The sequence below is a fragment of the Coregonus clupeaformis genome, unplaced genomic scaffold (assembly GCF_020615455.1).
Source record: "Coregonus clupeaformis isolate EN_2021a unplaced genomic scaffold, ASM2061545v1 scaf1659, whole genome shotgun sequence".
In the NCBI taxonomy this organism is placed as follows: Eukaryota; Metazoa; Chordata; class Actinopteri; order Salmoniformes; family Salmonidae; genus Coregonus; species Coregonus clupeaformis.
The window spans coordinates 85329-112500 of NW_025535113.1; the positions used below are offsets into that span (position 1 = coordinate 85329).

A 27172-nucleotide genomic window follows, 5' to 3' on the forward strand; every position below is an offset into this window, starting at 1 on the left:
GGCACATATCAGAGTTTTCACCATGAGGCCAATGGTGACTTTTTAAAAAAGTTACAGAGTTGGATGCCTGTGATAGGAGAAAACTGAGGATGGATCAACAACATTGTAGTTACTCCACAATACTAACCTAATTGACAAGAGTGAAAAGAAGGAAGCCTGTACAGAATAAAAAAATATTCTAAAACATGCATCCTGTTTGCAACAAGGGACTGAAGTAAAACTGCAAGGAAATGTCCTGAATACAAAGCGTTATGTTTGGGACAAATCCAACACAACACATCACTGAGTATCACGGCCCCGTGTAGCTCAGTTGGTAGAGCATGGCGCTTGCAACGGCAGGGTTGTGGGTTCGTTTCCCACGGGGGGCCAGTATGAAAAAATGTATGCACTCACTAACTGTAAGTCGCTCTGGATAAGAGCGTCTGCTAAATGACTAAACTGTAAAAAAAATGTATCACTCTTCATATTTTCAAGCATGGTGGTGGCTGTATCATGTTATGGGTATGCTTGTCATCGGCAAGGACCGGGGAGTTTTTTAGGATAAAAAGAAATGAAATAGAGCTAAGCACAAGCAATCCTAGAGGAAAACCTGGTCTGCTGTCCACTGGGAGACAAATTCACTTTTCAGCAGGACAATAACCTATAACACAAGGCCAAATCTACACTGGAGTTGCTTACCAAGAAGACATTGAATGTTCCCGAGTGGCCGAGTTACAGTTTTGACTTAAATCTGCTTGAAAATCAATGGCAAGATCTGAAAATGGCTGTCTAGCAATGATCAACAACCAACTTGACAGAGCTTAAAAAAAGAATAATGGGCAAATATTGTACAATCCAGGTGTGGAAAGCTCTTCGAGACCCCAAAAGACTCAAGGCTGTAATCGCTGCCAAAGGTGATTCTAACATGTATTGACTCAGGGATGTTAATACTTATGTATACTGAACAAAAATATAAATGCAACATGCCACAACTTCAAAGATTTGACTGAGTTACAGTTAATTTAAGGAAAATGTGTCAATTGAAATAAATAAATTAGGCCCTAATCTATGGATTTCAGGATCTCGCCACGGTATCTTTTGTGTATTCAAATTGCCATCGATAAAATGCAATTGTGTTCGTTGTTCGTAGCTTATGCCTGCCCGTACCATAACCCCACCACCACCATGAGGCAGTCTGTTCACAACTTTGACATCAGCCGACCGCTAGCCCACTCAACACCATACACGTGGTCTGTGGTTGTGAGGCCGGTTGGACGTACTGCCAAATTCTCTAAAATGACTTTGGAGGTGGCTTATGGTAGAGAAATTAACATTCAATTCTCTGGCAACAGCTCTGATGGACATTCCTGCAGTCAGCATGCCAATTGCGCGCTCCCCTCAAAACTTGAGACATCTGTGGCATTGTGTTGTGTGACAAAACTGCACATTTTAGAGTGACCTTTTTATTGTCCCCAGCACAAGGTGCACCTGTGTAATGATCATGCTGTTTAATCAGCTTCTTGATATGCCACACCTGTCAGGTGGATGGATTATCTTGGCAAAGGAGAAATGCTCACTAACAGGGATGTAAAGAAATTTGTGCACAACATTTGAGAAGCTTTTTTGTGCGTATGGAAAATTTCTGGGATCTTTCATTTCAGCTCATGAAACATGGGACCAACACTTTACATGTTGCGTTTGTATATTTTGTTCAGTTTTAAATCAGATATTTCTGTATTTCATTTTCAATACATTTGCTAACATTTCTAAAAACATGTTTTCACTTTGTCATTATGGGGTATTGTGTGTAGATGGGTGAGGGGGAAAAATAAATCTTTAATCCATTTCGAATTGGGCTGCAGATCAAACAACCATGTTTAACCAAAGGACTCTGTGAAGGCCCTTCACAGGTTCACAGGCCTGATCTTCATGGATATGGCTTTCACAGAGTAGAAGGTCTTCCATGCCCTCCAGTTGACTCCCATCTGTGAGTTGAATCCCCATGTATAAAGACCGTTGGGGTTTGAGTAGTAACACTCGTTGAACCAATACCCTCCTACTGCGGCAACTGCGCAGTTGGTTTCAGTAGTGTCCTGGTCTCGGTCGAAGGTGGAGAACTTCATACCACTGTGATAGGTGAGAGAATCCCTGGGTTCGAGCAGGAAACACAGGTCAGATGTTAAGTAACCTATTCACCATAAAGGCTACTGCCCAGAGCCCCTGGTCAAACGTTCTGTACTATATAGGGAATAGGGTGTGTGCCATTCTCAATGTGATCTAGGACCAGGTCCCCCCCCCCGTCCTTTCCATGTAATACTATTCATCATGATCTAAAATAAACTGGTCCTAGATCAGCTCTAAGACTATTTATGAGTACGGGCCCAGGGGTGTATTCACTAGGAACCAAACAGAACCGAATGAAGGGACCCAGCTGAACTCTCGACTAATGACCACACCCCCAGATGTTGCTCTCTAATGAAGTTGAACTGCTCTCACCTGCACCTCCGTCTTTAAAGCCAGTAACGTGGAGCTTGTAGCCGTCCAGTTCAGGGTCGGGTGACTTCGGGAGAGATGGCGAAGGAGGAGTAGAAAGCGAAGGCTTTCTGTTGTCCGAAGTCCTCCATGTCCACCCTCAACTCATCGCCTTCTTCAGGGTCAGGAGGTAGATGGTGTCCAGACCTGCATCCAACAGACCAGGTGAACCTCTAGAACAGAGGTATTCAACTCTTACCCTACCAGGTCCAGAGCCTGCTGGTTACTATACCAGGGGTATTCAACTCTTACCCTACCAGGTCCAGAGGCTGCTGGTTACTATACCAGGGGTATTCAACTCTTACCCTACCAGGTCCAGAGCCTGCTGGTTACTATACCAGGGGGTATTCAACTCAAACCCTACCAGGTCCAGAGCCTGCTGGTTACTATACCAGGGGTATTCAACTGTTACCCTACCAGGTCCAGAGCCTGCTGGTTACTATACCAGGGGTATTCAACTGTTACCCTACCAGGTCCAGAGCCTGCTGGTTACTATACCAGGGGTATTCAACTCTTACCCTACCAGGTCCAGAGCCTGCTGGTTACTATACCAGGGGTATTCAACTGTTACCCTACCAGGTCCAGAGCCTGCTGGTTACTATACCAGGGGTATTCAACTCTTACCCTACCAGGTCCAGAGCCTGCTGGTCACTATACCAGGGGTATTCAACTGTTACCCTACCAGGTCCAGAGCCTGCTGGTTACTATACCAGGGGTATTCAACTCTTACCCTACTACTAATAATAATAAATAATAATATGCCATTTAGCAGACGCTTTTATCCAAAGCGCTTTACAGTCATGCGTACATACATTTTTGTGTATGGGTGGTCCCGGGGATCGAACCCACTACCCTGGCGTTACAAGCGCCATGCTCTACCAGCTGAGCTACAGAGGACCACCAGAGGTATTCAACTCTTACCCTACCAGGTCCGGAGCCTGCTGGTTTTCTCTTCTACCTGGTCATTAATTGCACCCACCTGGTGTCCCAGGTCTAAATCAGTCCCTGGTTAAAGGGGAATCACCCACCTGGTGTCCCAGGTCTAAATCAGTCCCTGGTTAAAGGGGAATCACCCACCTGGTGTCCCAGGTCTAAATCAGTCCCTGGTTAAAGGGGAATCACCCACCTGGTGTCCCAGGTCTAAATCAGTCCCTGGTTAAAGGGGAATCACCCACCTGGTGTCCCAGGTCTAAATCAGTCCCTGGTTAAAGGGGAATCACCCACCTGGTGTCCCAGGTCTAAATCAGTCCCTGGTTAAAGGGGAATCACCCACCTGGTGTCCCAGGTATAAATCAGTCCCTGGTTAAAGGGGAATCACCCACCTGGTGTCCCAGCGCCGGAAGAAGATGGCTGCCGTTTTACAGCCCTCTAACCAATTGTACTATTATGTGTGTTTTTCCGCGTTATTTGTAATTTATTTTGTACATAATGTTTCTGCCATCGTCTCTTATAACCAAAGAGAGCTTCTGGATATCAGGACAGCGATTACTCACCTCGCGTTGGACGAACACTTTTTCTTCAACGAGGCGTTCGCGAAGGATATTCTACAGACTCCCGACAAGGCCCAGATCCCCGTCATTCGCGTGAGGAAGAGACGGAGATATCGTGGGCGCAGATCCGGGTGCCTTGTAAGGATACGACGGCGAACGAGTAAACTGCCTCTCCCATCAATCCTATTAGCCAACGTTCAAGCTTTGGAGAATAAAATGGACGATTTAAGATTACGGTTATCCTACCAACGGGACATTAAAAACTGTAATATCTTATGTTTCACGGAGTCGTGGCTGAACGACGACAATGATAACATTCAGCTAGCAGGCTATACGCTACATCGGCAGGACAGAACGGCAGACTCGGGTAAGACGAGGGGTGGCGGTCTCTGTATATTTGTAAACAACAGCTGGTGCACAAAATCAAATACTAAGGAAGTCTCAAGGTTTTGCTCGCCTGAGGTAGAGTATCTTATGATAAGCTGTAGACCACACTATTTACCAAGAGAGTTTTCATCTATATTTTTCATAGCTGTCTATTTACCACCACAAACCAATGCTGGCATTAAGATTGCACTGAATGAGTTGTACAAGGCCATTAATCAACAGGAAAACGCTCATCCAGATGCAGCGCTCCTAGTAGCAGGGGACTTTAATGCAGGGAAACTTAAATCCGTTCTACCTAATTTCTACCAGCATGTTAAATGTGCAACCAGAGGGGAAAAAACTCTAGACCACCTTTACTCCACACACAGAGACGCATACAAAGCTCTCCCTCGCCCTCTATTTGGCAAATCTGACCATAACTCTATCCTCCTGATTCCTGCTTATAAGCAAAAACTGAAGCAGGAAGCACCAGTGATTCGGCTAATAAAAAAGTGGTCAGATGACGCAGATGCTAAGCTACAGGACTGTTTTGCTAGCACAGACTGGAACATGTTCCGGGATTCTTCAGACAGCATTGAGGAGTACACCACATCAGTCACTGGCTTCATCAATAAGTGCATCGATGATGTCGTCCCCACAGTGACCGTACGTACATACCCCAACCAGAAGCCATGGATTACAGGAAACATCCGCACTGAGCTAAAGGGTAGAGCTGCCGCTTTCAAGGAACGGGACTCTAACCCGGACGCTTATAAGAAATCCCGCTATGACCTCCGACGAACCATCAAACAGGCAAAGAGTCAATACAGGTCTAAGATTGAATCATACTACACTGGCTCTGACGCTCGTCGGATGTGGCAGGGCTTGAAAACTATTACAGACTACAAAGGGAAGCACAGCCGCGAGCTGCCCAGTGACACAAGCCTACCAGACGAGGCTAAACCACTTCTATGCTCGCTCGAGGCAAGCAACACTGAAGCAGGCATGAGAGCACCAGCTGTTCCGGACGACTATGTGATCACGCTCTCCGTAGCCGATGTGAGTAAGACTTTTAAGCAGGTCAACATTCACAAGGCCGCAGGGCCAGACGGATTACCAGGACGTGTACTCCGAGCATGTGCTGACCAACTGGCAAGTGTCTTCACTGACATTTTCAACATGTCCCTGACTGAGTCTGTAATACCAACATGTTTCAAGCAGACCACCATAGTCCCCGTGCCCAAGAACTCTAAGATAACCTGCCTAAATGACTACCGACCCGTAGCACTGACGTCTGTAGCCATGAAGTGCTTTGAAAGACTGGTCATGGCTCACATCAACAGCATAATCCCAGAAACCCTAGACCCACTCCAATTTGCATACCGCCCCAACAGATCCACAGATGATGCAATCTCTATCGCACTCCACACTGCCCTTTCCCACCTGGACAAGAGGAACACCTACGTGAGAATGCTATTCGTTGACTACAGCTCAGCATTCAACACCATAGTGCCCTCAAAGCTCATCACTAAGCTAAGGATCCTGGGACTAAACACCTCCCTCTGCAACTGGATCCTGGACTTCCTGACGGGCCGCCCCCAGGTGGTAAGGGTAGGTAACAACACATCTGCCACACTGATCCTCAACACGGGGGCCCCTCAGGGGTGCGTGCTCAGTCCCCTCCTGTACTCTCTGTTCACCCATGACTGCATGGCCAGGCACGACTCCAACACCATCATTAAGTTTGCCGACGACACAACAGTGGTAGGCCTGATCACCGACAACGATGAGACAGCCTATAGGGAGGAGGTCAGAGATCTGGCCGTGTGGTGCCAGGACAACAACCTCTCCCTCAACGTGACCAAGACAAAGGAGATGATTGTGGACTACAGGAAAAAAAAGAGGACTGAGCACGCCCCCATTCTCATCGACGGGGCTGTAGTGGAACAGGTTGAGAGCTTCAAGTTCCTTGGTGTCCACATCACCAACGAACTATCATGGTCCAAACACACCAAGACAGTCGTGAAGAGGGCACGACAAAGCCTATTCCCCCTCAGGAGACTAAAAAGATTTGGCATGGGTCCTCAGATCCTCAAAAAATTCTACAGCTGCACCATCGAGAGCATCCTGACTGGTTGCATCACCGCCTGGTATGGCAACTGCTTGGCCTCTGACCGCAAGGCACTACAGAGGGTAGTGCGTACGGCCCAGTACATCACAGGGGCAAAGCTCCCTGCCATCCAGGACCTCTATACCAGGCGGTGTCAGAGGAAGGCCCTCAAAATTGTCAAAGACTCCAGTCACCCTAGTCATAGACTGTTCTCTCTGCTACCGCACGGCAAGCGGTACCGGAGTGCCAAGTCTAGGTCCAAAAGACTTCTCAACAGCTTCTACCCCCAAGCCATAAGACTCCTGAACAGCTAATCATGGCTACCCGGACTATTTGCACTGCCCCCCCATACTTTTTACGCTGCTGCTACTCTGTTAAGTATTTATGCATAGTCACTTTAACTCTACCCACATGTACATATTACCTCAACTACCTCAACTAGCCGGTGCCCCCGCATCATTGACTATGCAAGGTACCCCCTGTATATATAGCCTCCCTACTGTCACTTTATTCTATTGTATATATAGCCTCCCTACTGTCACTTTATTTTTACTTCTGCTCTTTTTTTCTCAACACTTTTTTGTTGTTTTATTCTTACTTTTTTGTTTAAAATAAATGCACTGTTGGTTAAGGGCTGTAAGTAAGCATTTCACTGTAATGTCTGCACCTGTTGTATTCGGCGCATGTGACCAATAAAATTTGATTTGATTTGATTTGATGTCTAAATCAGTCCCTGGTTAAAGGGGAATCACCCACCTGGTGTCCCAGGTCTAAACCAGTCCCTGGTTAAAGGGGAATCACCCACCTGGTGTCCCAGGTCTAAATCAGTCCCTGGTTAAAGGGGGAGTCACCCACCTGGTGTCCCAGGTCTAAATCAGTCCCTGGTTAAAGGGGGAATCACCCACCTGGTGTCCCAGGTCTAAATCAGTCCCTGGTTAAAGGGGGAATCACCCACCTGGTGTCCCAGGTCTAAATCAGTCCCTGGTTAAAGGGGGAATCACCCACCTGGTGTCCCAGGTCTAAATCAGTCCCTGGTTAAAGGGGAATCACCCACCTGGTGTCCCAGGTCTAAATCAGTCCCTGGTTAAAGGGGGAATCACCCACCTGGTGTCCCAGGTCTAAATCAGTCCCTGGTTAAAGGGGGAATCACCCACCTGGTGTCCCAGGTCTAAATCAGTCCCTGGTTAAAGGGGAATCATGGAAAAAATGCAGTGGCGCTGGCATCGCTCAAGAGTTGAGTTTGAGGGCTCTCTGTTTTTATCATGCAAAAAGTCATGAATTCTGTCAGCACAGAAAGAGATGTCAAAAAGCTATTTATTGTTTTACTGCTTTGGGGTAGTGTGGGAGGTTGCATTTCTAGACTCACTGGTTTTACACACCAACTAAATGTTTTTGGTAGACCACAATGGTCTTGTTGTGATCGACTTGCCTATCTACTGACTGTCACAACAACCTCACTATAGAGAATTCAGTTAACTACCAATTATTCATTATATTATCCAGGTTTTCCATTGGTGATCTGTCCTTGAAAAGGCTTTTTAAATAAGTCCTTACCCAGCCAGTACTCTCCCGCTGCATGTCCAAAGCCGTTCTTGTACTGGTCCCATCCTCTGTAGAAGTTCACTGTTCCATCCATCCTCCTCTGGAACACCTAGAAGGAGGGAGAGGGAGGGAGAGAAGGAGAGGGAGGCGGGTGAAGGAGAGGGAGGGAGAGATGGGGAGGGAGGCGGGTGAAGGAGAGGGAGGGAGAGAAGGAGAGGGAGGGAGAGAAGGAGAGGGAGGGAGAGAAGGAGAGGGAGGGAGAGAAGGAGAGGGAGGGAGAGAAGGAGAGGGAGGCGGGTGAAGGAGAGGGAGGGAGAGAAGGAGAGGGAGGGAGAGAAGGAGAGGGAGGGAGAGAAGGAGAGGGAGGGAGAGAAGGAGAGGGAGGGAGAGAAGGAGAGGGAGGGAGAGAAGGAGAGGGAGGCGGGTGAAGGAGAGGAAACATTGTAATCAACTAGGCCATGTCGTCAAGTACTGACTCAGGAGAATTCAGTAGCAACGATTGATCAGACCTATTATCTGGCAGAATACTGTTGTATTAAAATACGGTTGATCAGACTTGTATGGTCTGAAGGTGTTGAGGCTGACTAGTATGGTCTGAAGGTGTTGAGGCTGACTAGTATGGTCTGAAGGTGTTGAGACTGACTAGGATGGGCTGAAGGTGTTGAGGCTGACTAGGATGGTCTGAAGGTGTTGAGGCTGACTAGGATGGTCTGAAGGTGTTGAGGCTGACTAGGATGGTCTGAAGGTGTTGAGGCTGACCAGGATGGTCTGAAGGTGTTGAGGCTGACTAGATGGTCTAGAGGTCAGGGCTGACTAGTATGGTGTTGAAGGCTGGCCAGTATGATCTGGCGGTGTTGAGGTTAGCTAGTATGAATTGTTGTAAATTATTAGTATAATTGTTAAGTGTTGAAGCTGACTCGAATTGATCTGAAAGTGTTGAGGCCCCAGGCTAGTATGGTCTGAAGGTGTTAGAGGCTGACTAGTATGGTCTGAAGGTGTTGGGGAGCTGACCATTTTCAATTTTCTCAGAAGGTGTGAAGACAGCTGTTTTTTGGTGTGATGGTGTGTTAGAGGCTGACCTTTAGTATGGTGTATTGGTGGGGCCTAGCTAATTATGGTCACTTGAGGTGTTGCAGGCCCACAATAGTATGGTGTTGAGGCCCCAAAGTAGGTATGGTCTGAAAGGTGTTGAGGCTGACTATTTTGGTCTGAAGGTGTTGGTTTACAATGAGTATAGTGTTGATTTGACTAGTATGGTGTGAAGGGGTTTGGGGCTGACTAAGTATGGTCTGAAGGTGTGGGGGCCCCAGCCTGGTATGGTCTACAGAAGGTGTTGAGGCTGGCCAGGTAATTTCTGGGGAGTCAACAGAGGCTAGCTAGTATGGTCTGGAAGTCTTGAGGTAAAATAGTATGGTGTTGGGGGCTGACTAGTATGGTGTTCGTTATTTGAGGCTGACTAGTATAGTCTGGCGGTGTTAGGCTGGCTAGTATAGTGCAAGAAGTTCTTGAGGCTGACTAGTATCGTGCAGAAGGTGTTGGGCTGACTAATTGTGGTCTTAAGTGTTAGAAATTTGGCTGATCTTTGGTGTTGAGGCAATAGTATGGTGTGAAGGTGTTAGAGGCTGAGCAGCTAGTATGGATCTGAAGGTGTTAGGGGCTGTTCAGTATGGTCTGAAGGTGGCCAGGCTGACCCGGAAAGTATGTTGTGAAGGTGTTGAGGCTGACTAGTAAGTGGTCACGGAAGGTCGTTGAGGCTGAACCATGTAGGTCTGAAGGTGTTGAGGCGACTAGGATGGGTGAATGTGTTGAGGCTGGACTAGTATGGTTGGGCAGAAGGTGTTGAGGTTGAATAGTGGAAGGTGTTGAGGCTGACTAGGATGGTCTGAAGGTGTTGAGGCTGACTAGGATGGTCTGATGGTGTTGAGAAGCGCTGTTAAAGTAGTATGAGTGTTGAAGGTGTTGAGGCTGACTCAGGATGGTCTGAAGGTGTTGGGAGGCCATGATTCAGATGGTCTGAAGGTGTTGAGGCCTTGTAGTAGGTGTTGACTGGCTGACTTAGTATGAAAGGTGTTGAGGCTGGACTAGTATGGTCTGGAAGGTTGGGATGGTGTTGAGGCGAATAGGGATGGTGATGGGTGTTGAGGCATGAACAGATGGTCGAAGGTGTTGAGGCTGACTAGGATGGTTGAAGCAGGTTGAGGCTGACTAGGTATGGTGTGGGAAGGTGTTGAGGCCTGACCTAGTGTAGTGGTCTTGAAGGTGTTGAGGCTGGACTAGTATGGTCTGAAGGTGTTGAGGCTGATTTAGATGGTTGAAGGTGTTGAGGCTGACTAGTATGGTGTTGGTGTTGAGGCTGACTAGGTATGGTCGGAAGGTGTTGAGGCTGACTAGGATGGTCTGAAGGTGTTGAGGCTGACTAGGATGGTCTGAAGGTGTTGAGGCTGACTAGGATGGTCTGAAGGTGTTGAGGCTGACTAGGATGGTCTGAAGGTGTTGAGGCTGACCAGGATGGTCTGAAGGTGTTGAGGCTGACTAGGATGGCACCATATGTCTTTCAACTATGCTGTGATGTTTAACATACAATTTCAATATATCTAATCGAATAGAATCCACAGATTGTGAGTTGAAGATAAATACTTTTTACTAAGAGTGTTAGTATATTAGTAGTTGATTGACCCGGTCTCTCCAGATCTCCCAACAGTCCTATTTCTAGGGTCAATTTTAGATGAATGTTATGCATTTTCAGCCATTCCTGTACCTGAGACCAGAACCAGGCTAACTGAGGGCAATACCAAAATAAATGGTCTATTGATTCTGTATCCTCACAACACAATCTGCAGAGCTGCGATGTATGCCCCAAATGTTCAACATTTTGTTGGTGGCAAGAATTCTATATACCATGGAATCGGTATATCAAAAATCTCTTCCCAACTATTTTGCAATCTGCATGGCACACAGCTGTCAACATCCTGGTCCTCAAATGAAACTGCTATACTTTCCTATTCATGCTATGTTTATTCCTCTGCCAGTTTGATCCTTTATATTGGGCAGACAGACCAGTTCCCTACCTCCTCCCTTGATCCTTTATATTGGGCAGACAGACCAGTTCCCTACCTCCTCCCTTGATCCTTTATACTGGGCAGACAGACCAGTTCCCTACCTCCTCCCTTGATCCTTTATACTGGGCAGACAGACCAGTTCCCTACCTCCTCCCTTGATCCTTTATAGCTGGGCAGACAGATTCAGCTTCCTACCTCCTATGATCTTTTATATTAGTTGACAGACCAGTTCCCTACCTCCCCCTTTGATCCTTTATATTGGTCCTTTATACACTGGGCAGACAGACCAGTTCCCTACCTCCTCCCTTGATCCTTTATATTGGGCAGACAGACCAGTTCCCTACCTCCTCCCTTGATCCTTTATATTGGGCAGACAGACCAGTTCCCTACCTCCTCCCTTGATCCTTTATATTGGGCAGACAGACCAGTTCCCTACCTCCTCCCTTGATCCTTTATATTGGGCAGACAGACCAGTTCCCTACCTCCTCCCTTGATCCTTTATATTGGGCTGACAGACCAGTTCCCTACCTCCTCCCTTGATCCTTTATATTGGGCAGACAGACCAGTTCCCTGCCTCCTCCCTTGATCCTTTATACTGGGCAGACAGACCAGTTCCCTACCTCCTCCCTTGATCCTTTATACTGGGCAGACAGACCAGTTCCCTACCTCCTCCCTTGATCCTTTATATTGGGCAGACAGACCAGTTCCCTGCCTCCTCCCGCTGCCACCAGCCTCCTCCATGTTTGGGGTAATGCTGTAATCAATTGGTTGTTATCTTGGATTGAGCAGACCTTCCCATGCGATTCTGATAACTCCATGAAAGGCACAACTCTACCATTCAAATTTACAATATCATTTAAAAACAAAAATACCCTTTTCAAACATCTTTCCCATAAATACAGTTATTTTATCAACCAGCACATTCGAGTTCAGCCATAATATTAGTTGTAATATTTGTTATTCTGAAGGTGTTGCCCAAACCCTCTATCTGAACGCTGTTATGTACTCTGTTAAAACCGTTTCCTACTAGGTAGCCTACTCACAGTCCATTTCCCTCCGTCAGTGTCCATATCACAGTAGACGTATCGAGGAGAGTTGGGTCCAGCAGGGTAGATCCTGTAGACACCACTGGTCTTAGAACCGTTGTTGTAGACGTCAGCGCAGTCCAGAGGCTGGAACATCAGTACCTTAGAGTGAACTGCTACTGACAGCAGCACGTGGAGGAACTTCAGGGCCTGAAACATGGGAAACCACAGAGCGCCTGTTCAATTAACATTCTGCTTGTCATTCTATGTGTGAAACTTACAATTACTGCTCAAAATATGGAAATAGATCTGGTTACATATACAGTGGGGGAAAAAAGTATTTAGTCAGCCACCAATTGTGCAAGTTCTCCCACTTAAAAAGATGAGAGAGGCCTGTAATTTTCATCATAGGTACACGTCAACTATGACAGACAAAATTAGAAAATAAAATCCAGAAAATCACATTGTAGGATTTTTTATGAATTTATTTGCAAATTATGGTGGAAAATAAGTATTTGGTCAATAACAAAAGTTTCTCAATACTTTGTTATATACCCTTTGTTGGCAATGACACAGGTCAAACGTTTTCTTTAAGTCTTCACAAGGTTTTCACACACTGTTGCTGGTATTTGCTGTTGCTGTTGCGCCCATTCCTCCATGCAGATCTCCTGTAGAGCAGTGATGTTTTGGGGCTGTCGCTGGGCAACACAGACTTTCAACTCCCTCCAAAGATTTTCTATGGGGGTTGAGATCTGGAGACTGGCTAGGCCACTCCAGGACCTTGAAATGCTTCTTACGAAGCCACTCCTTCGTTGCCCGGGCGGTGTGTTTGGGATCATTGTCATGCTGAAAGACCCAGCCACGTTTCATCTTCAATGCCCTTGCTGATGGAAGGAGATTTTCACTCAAAATCTCACGATACATGGCCCCATTCATTCTTTCCTTTACACGGATCAGTCGTCCTGGTCCCTTTGCAGAAAAACAGCCCCAAAGCATGATGTTTCCACCCCCATGCTTCACAGTATGTATGGTGTTCTTTGGATGCAACTCAGCATTCTTTGTCCTCCAAACACGACGAGTTGAGTTTTTACCAAAAAGTTATATTTTGGTTTCATCTGACCATCTGACATTCTCCCAATCCTCTTCTGGATCATCCAAATGCACTCTAGCAAACTTCAGACGGGCCTGGACATGTACTGGCTTAAGCAGGGGGACACGTCTGGCACTGCAGGATTTGAGTCCCTGGCGGTGTCGTGTGTTACTGATGGTAGGCTTTGTTACTTTGGTCCCAGCTCTCTGCAGGTCATTCACTAGGTCCCCCCGTGTGGTTCTGGGATTTTTGCTCACCGTTCTTGTGAACATTTTGACCCCACGGGGTGAGATCTTGCGTGGAGCCCCAGATCGAGGGAGATTATCAGTGGTCTTGTATGTCTTCCATTTCCTAATTTTTTAAAAAAAAATTATTTCACCTTTATTTAACCAGATAAGCCAGTTGAGAACAGGTTCTCATTTACAACTGCGACCTGGCCAAGATAAAGCAAAGTAGTGCAATAAAAACAACACAGAGTTACATATGGGGTAAAAAAAAACATAAAGTCAGAAATACAACAGAAAATATATATACAGTGTGTGCAAATGTAGCAAGTTATGGAGGTAAGGCAATAAATAGGCTATAGTGCAGAATAATTACAATAGTATTAACACTGGAATGCTAGATGTGCAAGAGATTATGTGCAAATAGAGATACTGGGGTGCAAAAGAGCAAAATAAATAACAATATAGGGATGAGGTAGTTGGGTGGGCTAATTTCAGATGGGCTGTGTACAGGTGCAGTGATCGGTAAGGTGCTCTGACAACTGATGCTTAAAGTTATTGAGGGAGATAAGAGTCTCCAGCTTCAGAGATTTTTGCAATTCGTTCCAGTCATTGGCAACAGAGAACTGGAAGGAATGGCGGCCAAAGGAGGTGTTGGCTTTGGGAATGACCAGTGAGATATACCTGCTGGAGCGCAGACTACGGGTGGGTGCTGCTATGGTGACCAATGAGCTAAGATAAGGCGGGGATTTGCCTAGCAGTGATTTATAGATGGCCTGGAGCCAGTGGGTTTGACGACGGACATGTAGTGAGGACCAGCCAACAAGAGCGTACAGGTCACAGTGGTGGGTAGTGTATGGGGCTTTGGAGACAAAACGGATGGCACTGTGATAGACTACATCCAATTTGCTGAGTAGAGTGTTGGAGGCTATTTTGTAAATGACATCGCTCGAAGTCAAGGATCGGTAGGATAGTCAGTTTTACGAGGGCATGTTTGGCAGCATGAGTGAAGGAGGCTTTGTTGCGAAATAGGAAGCCGATTCTAGATTTAACTTTGGATTGGAGATTCTTTATGTGAGTCTGGAAGTTGAGTTTACAGTCTAACCAGACACCTAGATATTTGTAGTTGTCCACATACTCTAGGTCAGACCCGTCGAGAGTGGTGATTCTAGTCGGGTGGGCGGGTGCTAGCAGCGTTCGATTGAAAAGCATGCATTTAGTTTTACTAGTGTTTAAGAGCAGTTGAAGGCTACTGAAGGATTGTTGTATGGCATTGAAGCTCGTTTGGAGGTTTGTTAACACAGTGTCCAATGAAGGGCCAGATGTATACAAAATGGTGTCGTCTGCGTAGAGGTGGATCTGAGAGTCACCAGCAGCAAGAGCGACATCATTGATATACACGGAGAAAAGTGTCGGCCCAAGAATTGAACCCTGTGGCACCCCATAGAGACTGCCATAGGTCCAGACAACAGGCCCTCCGATTTGACACACTGAACTCTATCTGAGAAGTAGTTGGTGAACCAGGCGAGGCAGTCATTTGAGAAACCAAGGCTATTTAGTCTGCCAATAAGAATGCGGTGGTTGACAGAGTCGAAAGCCTTGGCCAGGTCGATGAAGACGGCTGCACAGTACTGTCTATTATCAATCGTGGTTATAATATCGTTTAGGACCTTGAGCGTGGCTGAAGTGCACCCGTGACCAGCTCGGAAACCGGATTGCATAGCGGAGAAGGTACGGTGGTATTCGAAATGGTCGATGATCTGTTTTTTAACTTGGCTTTCGAATACTTTCGAAAGGCAGGGCAGGATGGATATAGGTCTGTAGCAGTTTGGATCTAGAGTGTCACCCCCTTTGAAGAGGGGGGATGACTGCTCCCACAGTTGATTTCTTCAAACCAAGCTGCTTACCTATTGCAGATTCAGTCTTCCCAGCCTGGTGCAGGTCTACAATTTTGTTTCTGGTGTCCTTTGACAGCTCTTTGGTCTTGGCCATAGTGGAGTTTGGAGTGTGACTGTTTGAGGTTGTGGACAGGTGTCTTTTGTACTGATAACAAGTTCAAACAGGTGCCATTAATACAGGTAACGAGTGGAGGACAGAGGAGCCTTTTAAAGAAGAAGTTACAGGTCTGTGAGAGCCAGAAATCTTGCTTGTTTGTAGGTGACCAAATACTTATTTTCCACCATAATTTGCAAATAAATTCATAACAAATCCTACAATGTGATTTTCTGGAAAAAAAATGCTTAATTTGTCTGTCATAGTTGACGTGTACCTATGATGAAAATTACAGGCCTCTCTCATCTTTTTAAGTGGGAGAACTTGCACAATTGGTGGCTGACTAAATACTTTTTTCCCCCACTGTAACAGTCTGTAAGTGGTAAAATGATGCAGATGTAAAATGATGCCTACAACTTACCTGCATTGTTGGAATGGTAAAAAGTATTTTTCCAGTTGGTTTTCAGCCGGACAAGCAAATAATGTGATTGTGACTCATCCATCCTTTGTGTACTTTTTTAGAAGGGGTGGGTGGATCATGATTGGCTAATATTTATCAGGGGAGCAAACACGATTTCACAATACGGGCAGTTCCACTTTTGTAATTCCCTGGACTTTCTGTCTTTTTAAACAGTGTTTTTATTTTATCCATATAGCCTTAGTTGTCTCGACGTTACATGTACTCTACCTTTCTGTTCATATTTTGTTAGTAAATTGTCACATGTTGTTTTACTTTAAACCACTTAATCGAATAATGCATAGAAATACCAGATCTGTGATCCGTAGCGCCTCATCTTGGAAACCCGGAACCAAAACCCTGCGTCACCTCCCATGTGGGACAGACGTTTCTAAAATGCAGCTAGAAACTGTATTCTTTTATTGAAGAAAAAATGGCGATATGCTTCAGCTGTCCAGAAGGATTGTTATGTTAGTGGAAGAAGTTTAGAGGTTTAAATTTGTTAGAGGGTTGACAAATTTGAGGCTAGTGTTAATGGGTTGCACGTTTCGTCACAATATTGTTTTGAACGGTGTGACTTCCGACTGGAAATAAGACACTCCTGACTGAACCTTCTACTCAATGTATTGTCAATTGGTGCTGATGAAAATAGTGGCTTTGGAAACACAATGCCATTTCTAAAGGAGGCAAATAATTAGTAGGACAACCTTCTGTCGTCGTTGTGATGTCATCAGATTGACTTTTAGCTGTAGTATAATATTATATATAATATAATATGCCATTTAGCAGATGCTTTTATCCAAAGCGACTTACAGTCATGTGTGCATACATTTCTACTTATGGGTGGTCCCGGGAATCGAACCCACTACCCTGGTGTTACAAGCGCCGTGCTCTATCAATTGAGCTACAGACGACCACAACTAAGGACCACAAGGACCACAGTATAACTTTAGCTAGCTAGTTAAGATAAAAGGGAAGAGCACCAGATTTTAGCTAGCTAACGTTAGGAATGCTAGGTATTTCTTTACGAACTTTACTAGCTAATGGCAACATTGCCATCCGTCTAAAAGTAATTCGGACGACATCATAATGATGGCAAAGTTGTTTCCTACTAATTATTTGCATCATAATGTAGGAACCTGTTTCCAGGCCACTATATTCTAATTTTATAATTTGTCATTAGCCACCGTTCAGAATGACTGGGTACTACCGCTTGACTTCTGGGAATCAGTATGGCTGAGGCATATTTAGAATGTTCACAACAATGGCGTGACGCGACCGAGTGATGGAGGGTGGAACCAATGAAGAGTAGTGACTGTGTGTCACGCCCTGGCTCTGGGGACTCTTGTATGTTGAGCCAGGGTGTGAGTTTTCATTGTTTTGTGTTCTAGTTTGGTATTTCTATGTTGGCCAGGGTGGTTCCCAATCAGAGACGGCTGTAGCTCGTTGTCTCTGATTGGGAGCCATACTTAGGTAGCCGTTTGGCATTGTTTTGGTGTGGTATCTTGTTCCGTTTGGTTTGTGTAACCGTAGGACTTCACGTTTCGTATCGTTTGTTGTTTTGTTCGTTGTGTTGTACATTTAATAAATATTATGTACGCATATCACGCTGCGCCTTGGCCCGCTTCTTCTCAAGACGATCGTGACACTGTGTTATAAATATTAGTGGGGTAGTGATGGTGGTGGTGGTGGTGATGGTGATGATGGTGATGGTGGTGATGGTAGTAGCCTTTAGTGACTAGCCCAGAAGTAGCGGTGGCGTTGGAGCGGCCATCTTGCAACGCAATGACTTTTCCTTCACAAACTCTCTTTAGACTAGTACAAAGGCAGTGTCCGAAATATGTCTTGACTACTACTTACTGAAACTTCATACTGTGTACTAGAGGTCCTCCGAAAGGGATCCGTGGCTTTCCCAACCGACCCGATATGCATAAATTAATGTAAACAAACCGGAGACCCATTCCGAATGGACCCGTGGACAGTCAATGTTTTAGGATCTTTTAAAGAATATAAAAACATTTGTTCTGGGAATGTTCTTGCAACATCAGGCAAATGTTTTTACAATCTAGAGTATTGTAATAATCAGCACAACTGGACAGTTTTTTGTGTTTTGGGAACATATCTTTTGTGATGTCCCCACAATGTTCTCACAAGACTGTTCCCACAATCCTAATGAAACATTATGGGAACCTTTTTAAAGAACAGATTAAATGTGATCTTGGAACGTTCTTGCAACATCAGGTAAATGTTTTATACGAACGTTCTATAATTATCAGCACGACTGGACAGTTTTTGTGTTTTGGGAACATTATGTTCTGGGAACTTTCACAGAACCAATTTTGGTGTCATCAAGGCAAAGGGTGGCTATTTGAAGAATCTCAAATATAAAGTATATCTTGATTTGTTTTACACTTTTTTGGTTACTACATGATTCCATATGTGTTATTTCATAGTTTTGATGTCTTCACTATTATTCTACAAAATTTCGACTGTTAATGTACGTAAAAAATGTATTGATGAAAAAATTAATTTGGCCTTACTGCTATTAGCCCATACAAACACATTGAATAACAGATTCACTACATGGAACAACAGATAGTCTTTACTGCTATTAGCCCATACAAACACATTGAATAGTCCCCCCTGTCCTATATCTGAGAGATTATAAATGTTTTTTTGTTATTTTAACATGTATTTAACCCCTTATTTTTGGCACTAAACAGTCTCCATATATACTTCCATTCATTAAAAAAAAACTGATAACGGGGGACCTTCAATCTTTCTATAGAGGGGTCATAATAGTGTGTATTTTTACTGCTTTGGGGTAGTGTGGGAGGTTGCATTTCTAGACTCACTGGTTTTACACACCAACTAAATGTTTTTGGTAGACCACCATGGTCTTGTTGTGATCGACCTGCCTATCTACTGACTGTCACAACAACCTCACTATAGAGAAGTCAGTTAATTACCAATTATTCATTATATTATCCAGGTTTTCCATTGGTGATCTGTCCTTGAAAAGGCTTTTTAAATAAGTCCTTACCCAGCCAGTACTCTCCCGCTGCATGTCCAAAGCCGTTCTTGTACTGGTCCCATCCTCTGTAGAAGTTCACTGTTCCATCCATCCTCCTCTGGAACACCTAGAAGGAGGGAGAGGGAGGCGGGTGAAGGAGAGGGAGGGAGAGAAGGAGAGGGAGGCGGGTGAAGGAGAGGAAAAAGATCAGACCTCTCATCTGGCAGAATACTGTTGTATTAAAATACGGTTGATTAGACCTCATCTGGCAGAATACTGTTGTATTAAAATACTTCAACAAGATCAGTGTATTTGTTGATGCTGACTAGTATGGTGTTGAGGCTGACTAGGATGGTGTTGAGGTTGACTAGTATGGTGTTGAGGTTGACTAGTATGGTGTTGAGGTTGACTAGTATGGTGTTGAGGCTGACTAGTATGGTATTGAGGTTGACTAGTATGGTGTGATGGTGTTGAGGCTGACTAGTATGGTGTTGAGGCTGACTAGTATGGTGTTGAGGTTGACTAGTATGGTGTGAAGGTGTTGAGGCTGACTAGTATGGTGTTGAGGTTGACTAGTATGGTGTTGAGGCTGACTAGTATGGTGTGATGGTGTTGAGGCTGACTAGTATGGTGTGATGGTGTTGAGGCTGACTAGTATGGTGTGATGGTGTTGAGGCTGACTAGTATGGTGTGATGGTGTTGAGGCTGACTAGTATGGTGTTGAGGCTGACTAGTATGGTGTGATGGTGTTGAGGCTGACTAGTATGGTGTTGAGGCTGACTAGTATGGTGTGATGGTGTTGAGGCTGACTAGTATGGTGTGATGGTGTTGAGGCTGACTAGTATGGTGTTGGCGGACGATATGGTGTTGAGGCTGACTAGTATGGTGTGATGTATGGTGTTGAGGCTGACTAGTATGGTGTGGGGGATGGTGTTGAGGCTGACTAGTATGGTGTGATGGTGTTGAGGTTGACTAGTATGGTGTGATGGTGTTGAGGTTGACTAGTATGGTGTGATGGTGTTGAGGCTGACTAGTATGGTGTGACTGCTATGGTGTTGAGGCTGACTAGTATGGTGTGATAATGGTGTTGAGGCTGACTAGTGATGGTGTTGAGGCTGACTAGTATGGTGTTGAGGCTGACTAGTATGGTGTGAGGATAATGGTGTTGAGGCTGACTAGTATGGTGTGAGCTGACTAGTATGGTGTTGAGGCTGACTAGTATGGTGTGATGCTAGTATGGTGTTGAGGCTGACTAGTATGGTGTGATGGTGTTGAGGCTGACTAGTATGTGTAGGTGTTGAGGCTGACTAGTATGGTGTGATGGTGTTGAGGCTGACTAGGATGGTGTCTACTAGGATGGTGTTGAGGCTGACTAGGATGGTGTTGAGCTGAATGGTGTTGAGGCTGACTAGTATGGTGTGATGGTGTTGAGGCTGACTAGTATGGTGTGATGGTGTTGAGGCTGACTAGTATGGTGTTGAGGCTGACTAGTATGGTGTTGAGGCTGACTAGTATGGTGTTGAGGCTGACTAGTATGGTGTTGAGGCTGACTAGTATGGTGTTGAGGCTGACTATGATGGTGTTGAGGCTGACTAGTATGGTGTGATGGTGTTGAGGCTGACTAGGATGGTGTTGAGGCTGACTAGTATGGTGTTGAGGCTGACTAGTATGGTGTGATGGTGTTGAGGCTGACTAGTATGGTGTGATGGTGTTGAGGCTGACTAGGATGGTGTTGAGGCTGACTAGTATGGTGTGATGGTGTTGAGGTTGACTAGTATGGTGTGATGGTGTTGAGGCTGACTAGTATGGTGTGATGGTGTTGAGGCTGACTAGGATGGTGTTGAGGCTGACTAGTATGGTGTGATGGTGTTGAGGCTGACTAGTATGGTGTTGAGGCTGACTAGTATGGTCTGAAGGTGTTGAGGCTGACTAGGATGGCACCATACAGTGATGGAAAAAATTATTTGATCCCCTGCTGATTTTGTACGTTTGCCCACTGACAAAGAAATGATCAGTCTATAATTTTAATGGTAGGTTTATTTGAACAGTGAGAGACAGAATAACAACAACAAAATCCAGAAAAAAAAAGCATGTCAAAAATGTTATAAATTGATTTGCATTTTAATGAGGGAAATAAGTATTTGACCCCCTCTCAATCAGAAAGATTTCTGGCTCCCAGGTGTCTTTTATAAAGGTAACGAGCTGAGATTAGGAGCACACTCTTAAAGGGAGTGCTCCTAATCTCAGTTTGTTACCTGTATAAATGACACCTGTCCACAGAAGCAATCAGTCAATCAGATTCCAAACTCTCCACCATGGCCAAGACCAAAGAGCTCTCCAAGGATGTCAGGGACAAGATTGTAGACCTACACAAGGCTGGAATGGGCTACAAGTCCATCGCCAAGCAGCTTGGTGAGAAGGTGACAACATTTGGTGCGATTTATTCGCAAATGGAAGAAACACAAAAGCTCTGTCAATCTCCCTCGGCCTGGGGCTCCATGCAAAATCTCACCTCGTGGAGTTGCAATGATCATGAGAACGGTGAGGAATCAGCCCAGAACTACACGGGAGGATCTTGTTAATGATCTCAAGGCAGCTGGGACCATAGTCACCAAGAAAACAATTGGTAACACACTACGCCGTGTAGGACTGAAATCCTGCAGCGCCCGCAAGGTCCCCCTGCTCAAGAAAGCACATATACAGGCCCGTCTGAAGTTTGCCAATGAACATCTGAACGATTCAGAGGAGAACTGTCACGAGAATTTCTATCTCTAATTAAACTCAATGCTTTGAATAATTCCCAGAGGGTGTAAGGCTCTGGTTTTAATCATGAATTAAACAAAGGTCCAGAACCAGCAAGAATGATCTGTAGTATTTAATCATGGAGAGCTCTCCCGCCAAAACACACACACACACATCGCCTTTAATACCCCTTCACACAAAGGAACTTTGCTCCGCCCATCTTTAGGCACCCTGTAACCAGTTTCTAAGTCCCCTTCATCCTGGAATGTTTGTCTCAGCAGTTTCTAACTCCCCCCCTCTGTTAGTGGGTTTACAATGATAACCCTAACACAGTTCTCACAGTCATCATCAGTATCGGGGTGAACAATTTTAGTCATAATCATAATTCCTCTATCAATTCACCCTTTGACTAAATTGTTACACCCTCAGGATAAATGTATTTACAAGCATGATCAATCTGACCTTCATACATCAGAACTAATAAACGTTTCATCCAATTGCGGTCTTTCAGGGTCAAAGTCCTCGTCATCCACCAAGCCTGGAGGATCGTTTTTCACATTCCACTGGTCAGAGTCCGGATTCCGTCCATATCTCACCATCGGTTGAGACACTGCATTTCTCCAACGCCTTACTCACCAACCCTCGGACACAGGGAACAAGACAACAACAACCACATAATACCAAGCAATTGCATCCAATTGCGGTGGCTGCCCCCCAAGATGGTGGCTGCTATCTTTTTCCATTTACCAAACATTTCATCAAACCACCCTATCAAAGATGTATTAACTCCCTGAGTTCTCAGCCCATTCTTCACTTAGAGCAGTCAATCCTGCTAGAGCTCTGGTGACTGTCCCATCCGGTGCGGTGTTGTTAGGGATAAATGTGCTACAACGGCCACCATTCTATAGACACCGCCCCTTTCTGCCTGATCTAGAGCCAACCTATTTTTCCAAGTCATGAGCGAGGTGGCGGATAATTGTTCAGAGATCCCCTTTACTGCATCCCTAGTCTGGCCAATAAATCGTTTATGGTCCACATTTTTGTTTGTCACCCACCAAAAGAACGTGGTAGTAAACCCTTCCCCTACTTGTTTCATAGCTCGGTATCCATCCGATACCCCCCTTGGTATCCCAATCGCATCCATCTAAATAGGGCTATTCTCCTTCTTCTTAAAACTCCTCCTACATCAGTTTAACCCTTTCCTTGGTTCCTGGTGACTAGTTCTAACTAGCTGAATCAGTAGAACCAGGGCGCAGGTACCTAGCCACCCCTTTGGTATTCTCTGCCTTATACTGCCTTTACTGGCACACGCCCACCACACATCGGTTACAGGGGCTGTGAGGTTCAGAATTCTCTCCTGTGCTTCCGAACTTAAATCAGTCACATTACTACTATCTCCAATTGATAATTGGTGATGTCTTTGTTTCTCTTTACCCCCTATCTGGATGTTCAGTCCCGACCGGTCCCATATCCCCGTCCCCAAGTGTGTTTAAACACTTGAGTCTAGGAACAATCCGCCGTGGGGCTCGAACACGAATATTATGGGATTTTATAATCCCAAATTGCTTGTTGACATGTACCCCACCCGTTGGCTACGTCCCTAACCCTTATTTTGAATCCTACAGTCTGCCCTTCTCTGACTCCCATTTTGTAGGCCACTCGTCCTTGACGGTCAGTATGTCGGGTCGCTTCTCTTCTCTTTGACTTCTTAACAATGGTAAGGGCATAGCGTAGGTGTGGTGGTGGATCTTGACATATCAGGACCATTGCCGAGACTATGATGCAGCTCAGGTTATCCATATTCCCAAAAACCACCAACCCTCTCCTGCCCTCAGTCTTTCTGCTTGGTACCACCCCATACTCACACCCTGAGAACACACTACAGTGATGATAGGTCGGGGTAGGAGATCTTCATTAACAGAGGTGATCCCCAGACCCTATTGGTCGAGTTCTTCTCTCTAACTCTGCGTGTGTTCAGTGGTGCTTGTATGTGGTCTTACCCTCTTGCAGTGGGTAACATGGCCCCAGGTTGCTCTCTCTGCTATTCTAATGGCAAAGGCAGTGACCAATATAACCTGATAGGGCCCTTCCCAACAGGCCTGCTTCCAGTCTTTCTTCTTTAGGGACTGGATCCACACCAGTCACCTGGTTAGATAGAGTGGGTCACCTTCTCCTTTAGTTCACCTGTGGGAACGACAAAGACGTATTTTGAGATCCGGCTCGAAGGACCATTTGTCACGAGAATTTATTTCTCTAATTAAACTTAATGCTTTGAATAATTCCCAGAGGGTGTAAGGCTCTGGTTTTAATCATGAATTAAACAAAGGTCCACAACCAGCAAGAATGATCTGTAGTATTTAATCATGGAGAGCTCTCCCGCCAAAACACACTTTGCGCCGCCCACCTTTAGGAGGCCTTTAACCAGTTTCTAAGTCCCCTTCATCCTGGAATGTTTGTCTCAGCAGTTTCTAACTCCCCCCCTCTCTGTTAGTGGGTTTATAATGATAACCCTAACACAGTTCACACAGTCATCACAGTATCGGGGGTGAACAATTTTAGTCATAATCATAATTCCTCTATCAAGAACTGGGTGAAAGTGTTGTGGTCAGATGAGACCAAAATCGATCTCTTTGGCATCATCTCAACTCGCCGTGTTTGGAGGAGGAGGAGGAATGCTGCCTATGACCCCAAGAACACCATCCCCACCGTCAAACATGGAGGTGGAAACATTATGCTTTGGGGGTGTTTTTCTGCTAAGGGGACAGGACAACTTCACACCATCAAAGGGACGATGGACGGGGCCATGTACCGTCAAATCTTGGGTGAGAACCTCCTTCCCTCAGCCAGGGCATTGAAAATGGGTCGTGGATGGGTATTCCAGCATGACAATGACCCAAAACACACGGCCAAGGCAACAAAGGAGTAGCTCAAGAAGAGGCACATTAAAGATCCTGGAGTGGCCTAGCCAGTCTCCAGACCTTAATCCCATAGAGAATCTGTGGAGGGAGCTGAAGGTTCGAGTTGCCAAACGTCAGCCTCGAAACCTTAATGACTTGGAGAAGATCTGCAAAGAGGAGTGGAACAAAATCCCTCCTGAGATGTGTGCAAACCTGGTGGCCAACTACAAGAAACGTCTGACCTCTGTGATTGCCAACAAGGGTTTTGCCACCAAGTACTAAGTCATGTTTTGCAGAGGGGTCAAATACTTATTTCCCTCATTAAAATGCAAATCAATTTATAACATTTTTGACATGCGTTTTTCTGGATTTTTTTGTTGTTATTCTGTCTCTCACTGTTCAAATAAACCTACCATTAAAATGATAGACTGATCATGTCTATGTCAGTGGGCAAACGTACAAAATCAGCAGGGGATCAAATACTTTTTTCCCTCACTGTATATCTTTCAACTATGCTGTGATGTTTAACATACAATTTCAATATATCTAATCGAATAGAATCCACAGATTGTGAGTTGAAGATAAATACTTTTTACTAAGAGTGTAGTTGTAGTTTTAGTAGTTGATTGACCCGGTCTCTCCAGATCTCCCAACAGTCCTATTTCTAGGGTCAATTTTAGATCAATGTTATGCATTTTCAGCCATTCCTGAACCTGAGACCAGAACCAGGCTACCTGAGGGCAATACCAAAATAAATGGTCTATTGATTCTGTATCCTCACAACAAAATCTGCAGAGCTTCGATGATTGTATGCCCCAAAAATTCAACATTTTGTTGGTGGCAAGAATTCTATATAATAATTTTAGCTGAAAAGCACGAAGTCTTGAATCTTGCGTCGTTTTATATATCAACTCATACACCCTGTACCATGGAATCGGTATATCATATTTTGCAATCTGTATGGCACAGCTGTCAACATCCTGGTCCTCAAATGAAACTGGTATACCTTCCTATTTATGCTATTTTTGTTCCTCCGCCAGTTTGATCCTTTATACTGGGCAGACAGACCAGTTCCCTACCTCCTCCCTTGATCCTTTATATTGGGCAGACAGACCAGTTCCCTACCTCCTCCCTTGATCCTTTATATTGGGCAGACAGACCAGTTCCCTACCTCCTCCCTTGATCCTTTATATTGGGCAGACAGACCAGTTCCCTACCTCCTCCCTTGATCCTTTATACTGGGCAGACAGACCAGTTCCCTACCTCCTCCCTTGATCCTTTATATTGGGCAGACAGACCAGTTCCCTACCTCCTCCCTTGATCCTTTATACTGGGCAGATAGACCAGTTCCCTACCTCCTCCCTTGATCCTTTATATTGGGCAGACAGACCAGTTCTCTATCTCCTCCCTTGATCCTTTATATTGGGCAGACAGACCAGTTCCCTACCTCCTCCCTTGATCCTTTATACTGGGCAGACAGACCAGTTCCCTACCTCCTCCCTTGATCCTTTATATTGGGCAGACAGACCAGTTCCCTACCTCCTCCCTTGATCCTTTATATTGGGCAGACAGACCAGTTCCCTACCTCCTCCCTTGATCCTTTATATTGGGGCAGACAGACCAGTTCCCTACCTCCTCCCTTGATCCTTTATATTGGGCAGACAGACCAGTTCCCTACCTCCTCCCTTGATCCTTTATATTGGGCAGACAGACCAGTTCCCTACCTCCTCCCTTGATCCTTTATATTGGGGCAGACAGACCAGTTCCCTACCTCCTCCCTTGATCCTTTATATTGGGCAGACAGACCAGTTCCCTACCTCCTCCCTTGATCCTTTATATTGGGCAGACAGACCAGTTCCCTACCTCCTCCCGCTGCCACCAGCCTCCTCCATGTTTGGGGTAATGCTGTAATCAATTGGTTGTTATCTTGGATTGAGCAGACCTTCCCATGCGATTCTGATAACTCCATGAAAGACACAACTCTACCATTCCAATTTACAATATCATTTAAAAACAAAAATACCCTTTTCAAACATCTTTCCCATAAATACAGTTATTTTATCAACCAGCACATTCGAGTTCAGCCATAATATTAGTTGTAATATTTGTTATTCTGAAGGTGTTGCCCAAACCCTCAATATCTGAACGCTGTTATGTACTCTGTTAAAACCGTTTCCTACTAGGTAGCCTACTCACAGTCCATTTCCCTCCGTCAGTGTCCATATCACAGTAGACGTATCGAGGAGAGTTGGGTCCAGCAGGGTAGATCCTGTAGACACCACTGGTCTTAGAACCGTTGTTGTAGACGTCAGCGCAGTCCAGAGGCTGGAACATCAGTACCTTAGAGTGAACTGCTACTGACAGCAGCACGTGGAGGAACTTCAGGGCCTGAAACATGGGAAACCACAGAGCGCCTTATTCATTTACATTCTATGTGTGAAACGTACAATTACTGCTCAAAATATGGAAATAGATCTGGTTACATATAACAGTCTGTAAGTGGTAAAATGATGCAGATGTAAAATGATGCCTACAACTTACCTGCATTGTTGGAATGGTAAAAAGTATTTTTCCAGTTGGTTTTCAGCCGGACAAGCAAATAATGTGATTGTGACTCATCCATCCTTTTGTGTACTTTTTTAGAAGGGGTGGGT

At 45.2% G+C, this 27172-nt stretch overlaps 1 protein-coding gene and 1 pseudogene across 1 annotated transcript; both read right to left on the minus strand.

The window, feature by feature from the left end:
* Window positions 1-1838: 1838 nt before the first annotated feature.
* LOC121564202 lies at window positions 1839-15936 on the minus strand (annotated as a pseudogene).
* A 2878-nt stretch (window positions 15937-18814) lies between these two features.
* Window positions 18815-27150, minus strand: LOC121556858 (microfibril-associated glycoprotein 4-like). The gene is made up of 3 exons (XM_045218547.1): window positions 27060-27150; window positions 26715-26906; window positions 18815-19006 (listed from the first exon to the last, which is right to left on the minus strand). Exons 1-3 carry the CDS (start codon window positions 27063-27065, stop codon window positions 18851-18853), a joined length of 354 nt encoding a protein of 117 aa, XP_045074482.1. The 5' UTR covers window positions 27066-27150; the 3' UTR covers window positions 18815-18850.
* Between the last annotated feature and the right edge of the window lie 22 nt (window positions 27151-27172).

Coding starts and splice junctions, on each gene's coding strand:
- LOC121556858 (XM_045218547.1), bottom strand. Junction 19,007..26,714: donor CTGACGGAGGGAAATGGACT/GTGAGTAGGCTA, acceptor CCCTCCTTCTAG/GTGTTCCAGAGGAGGATGGA.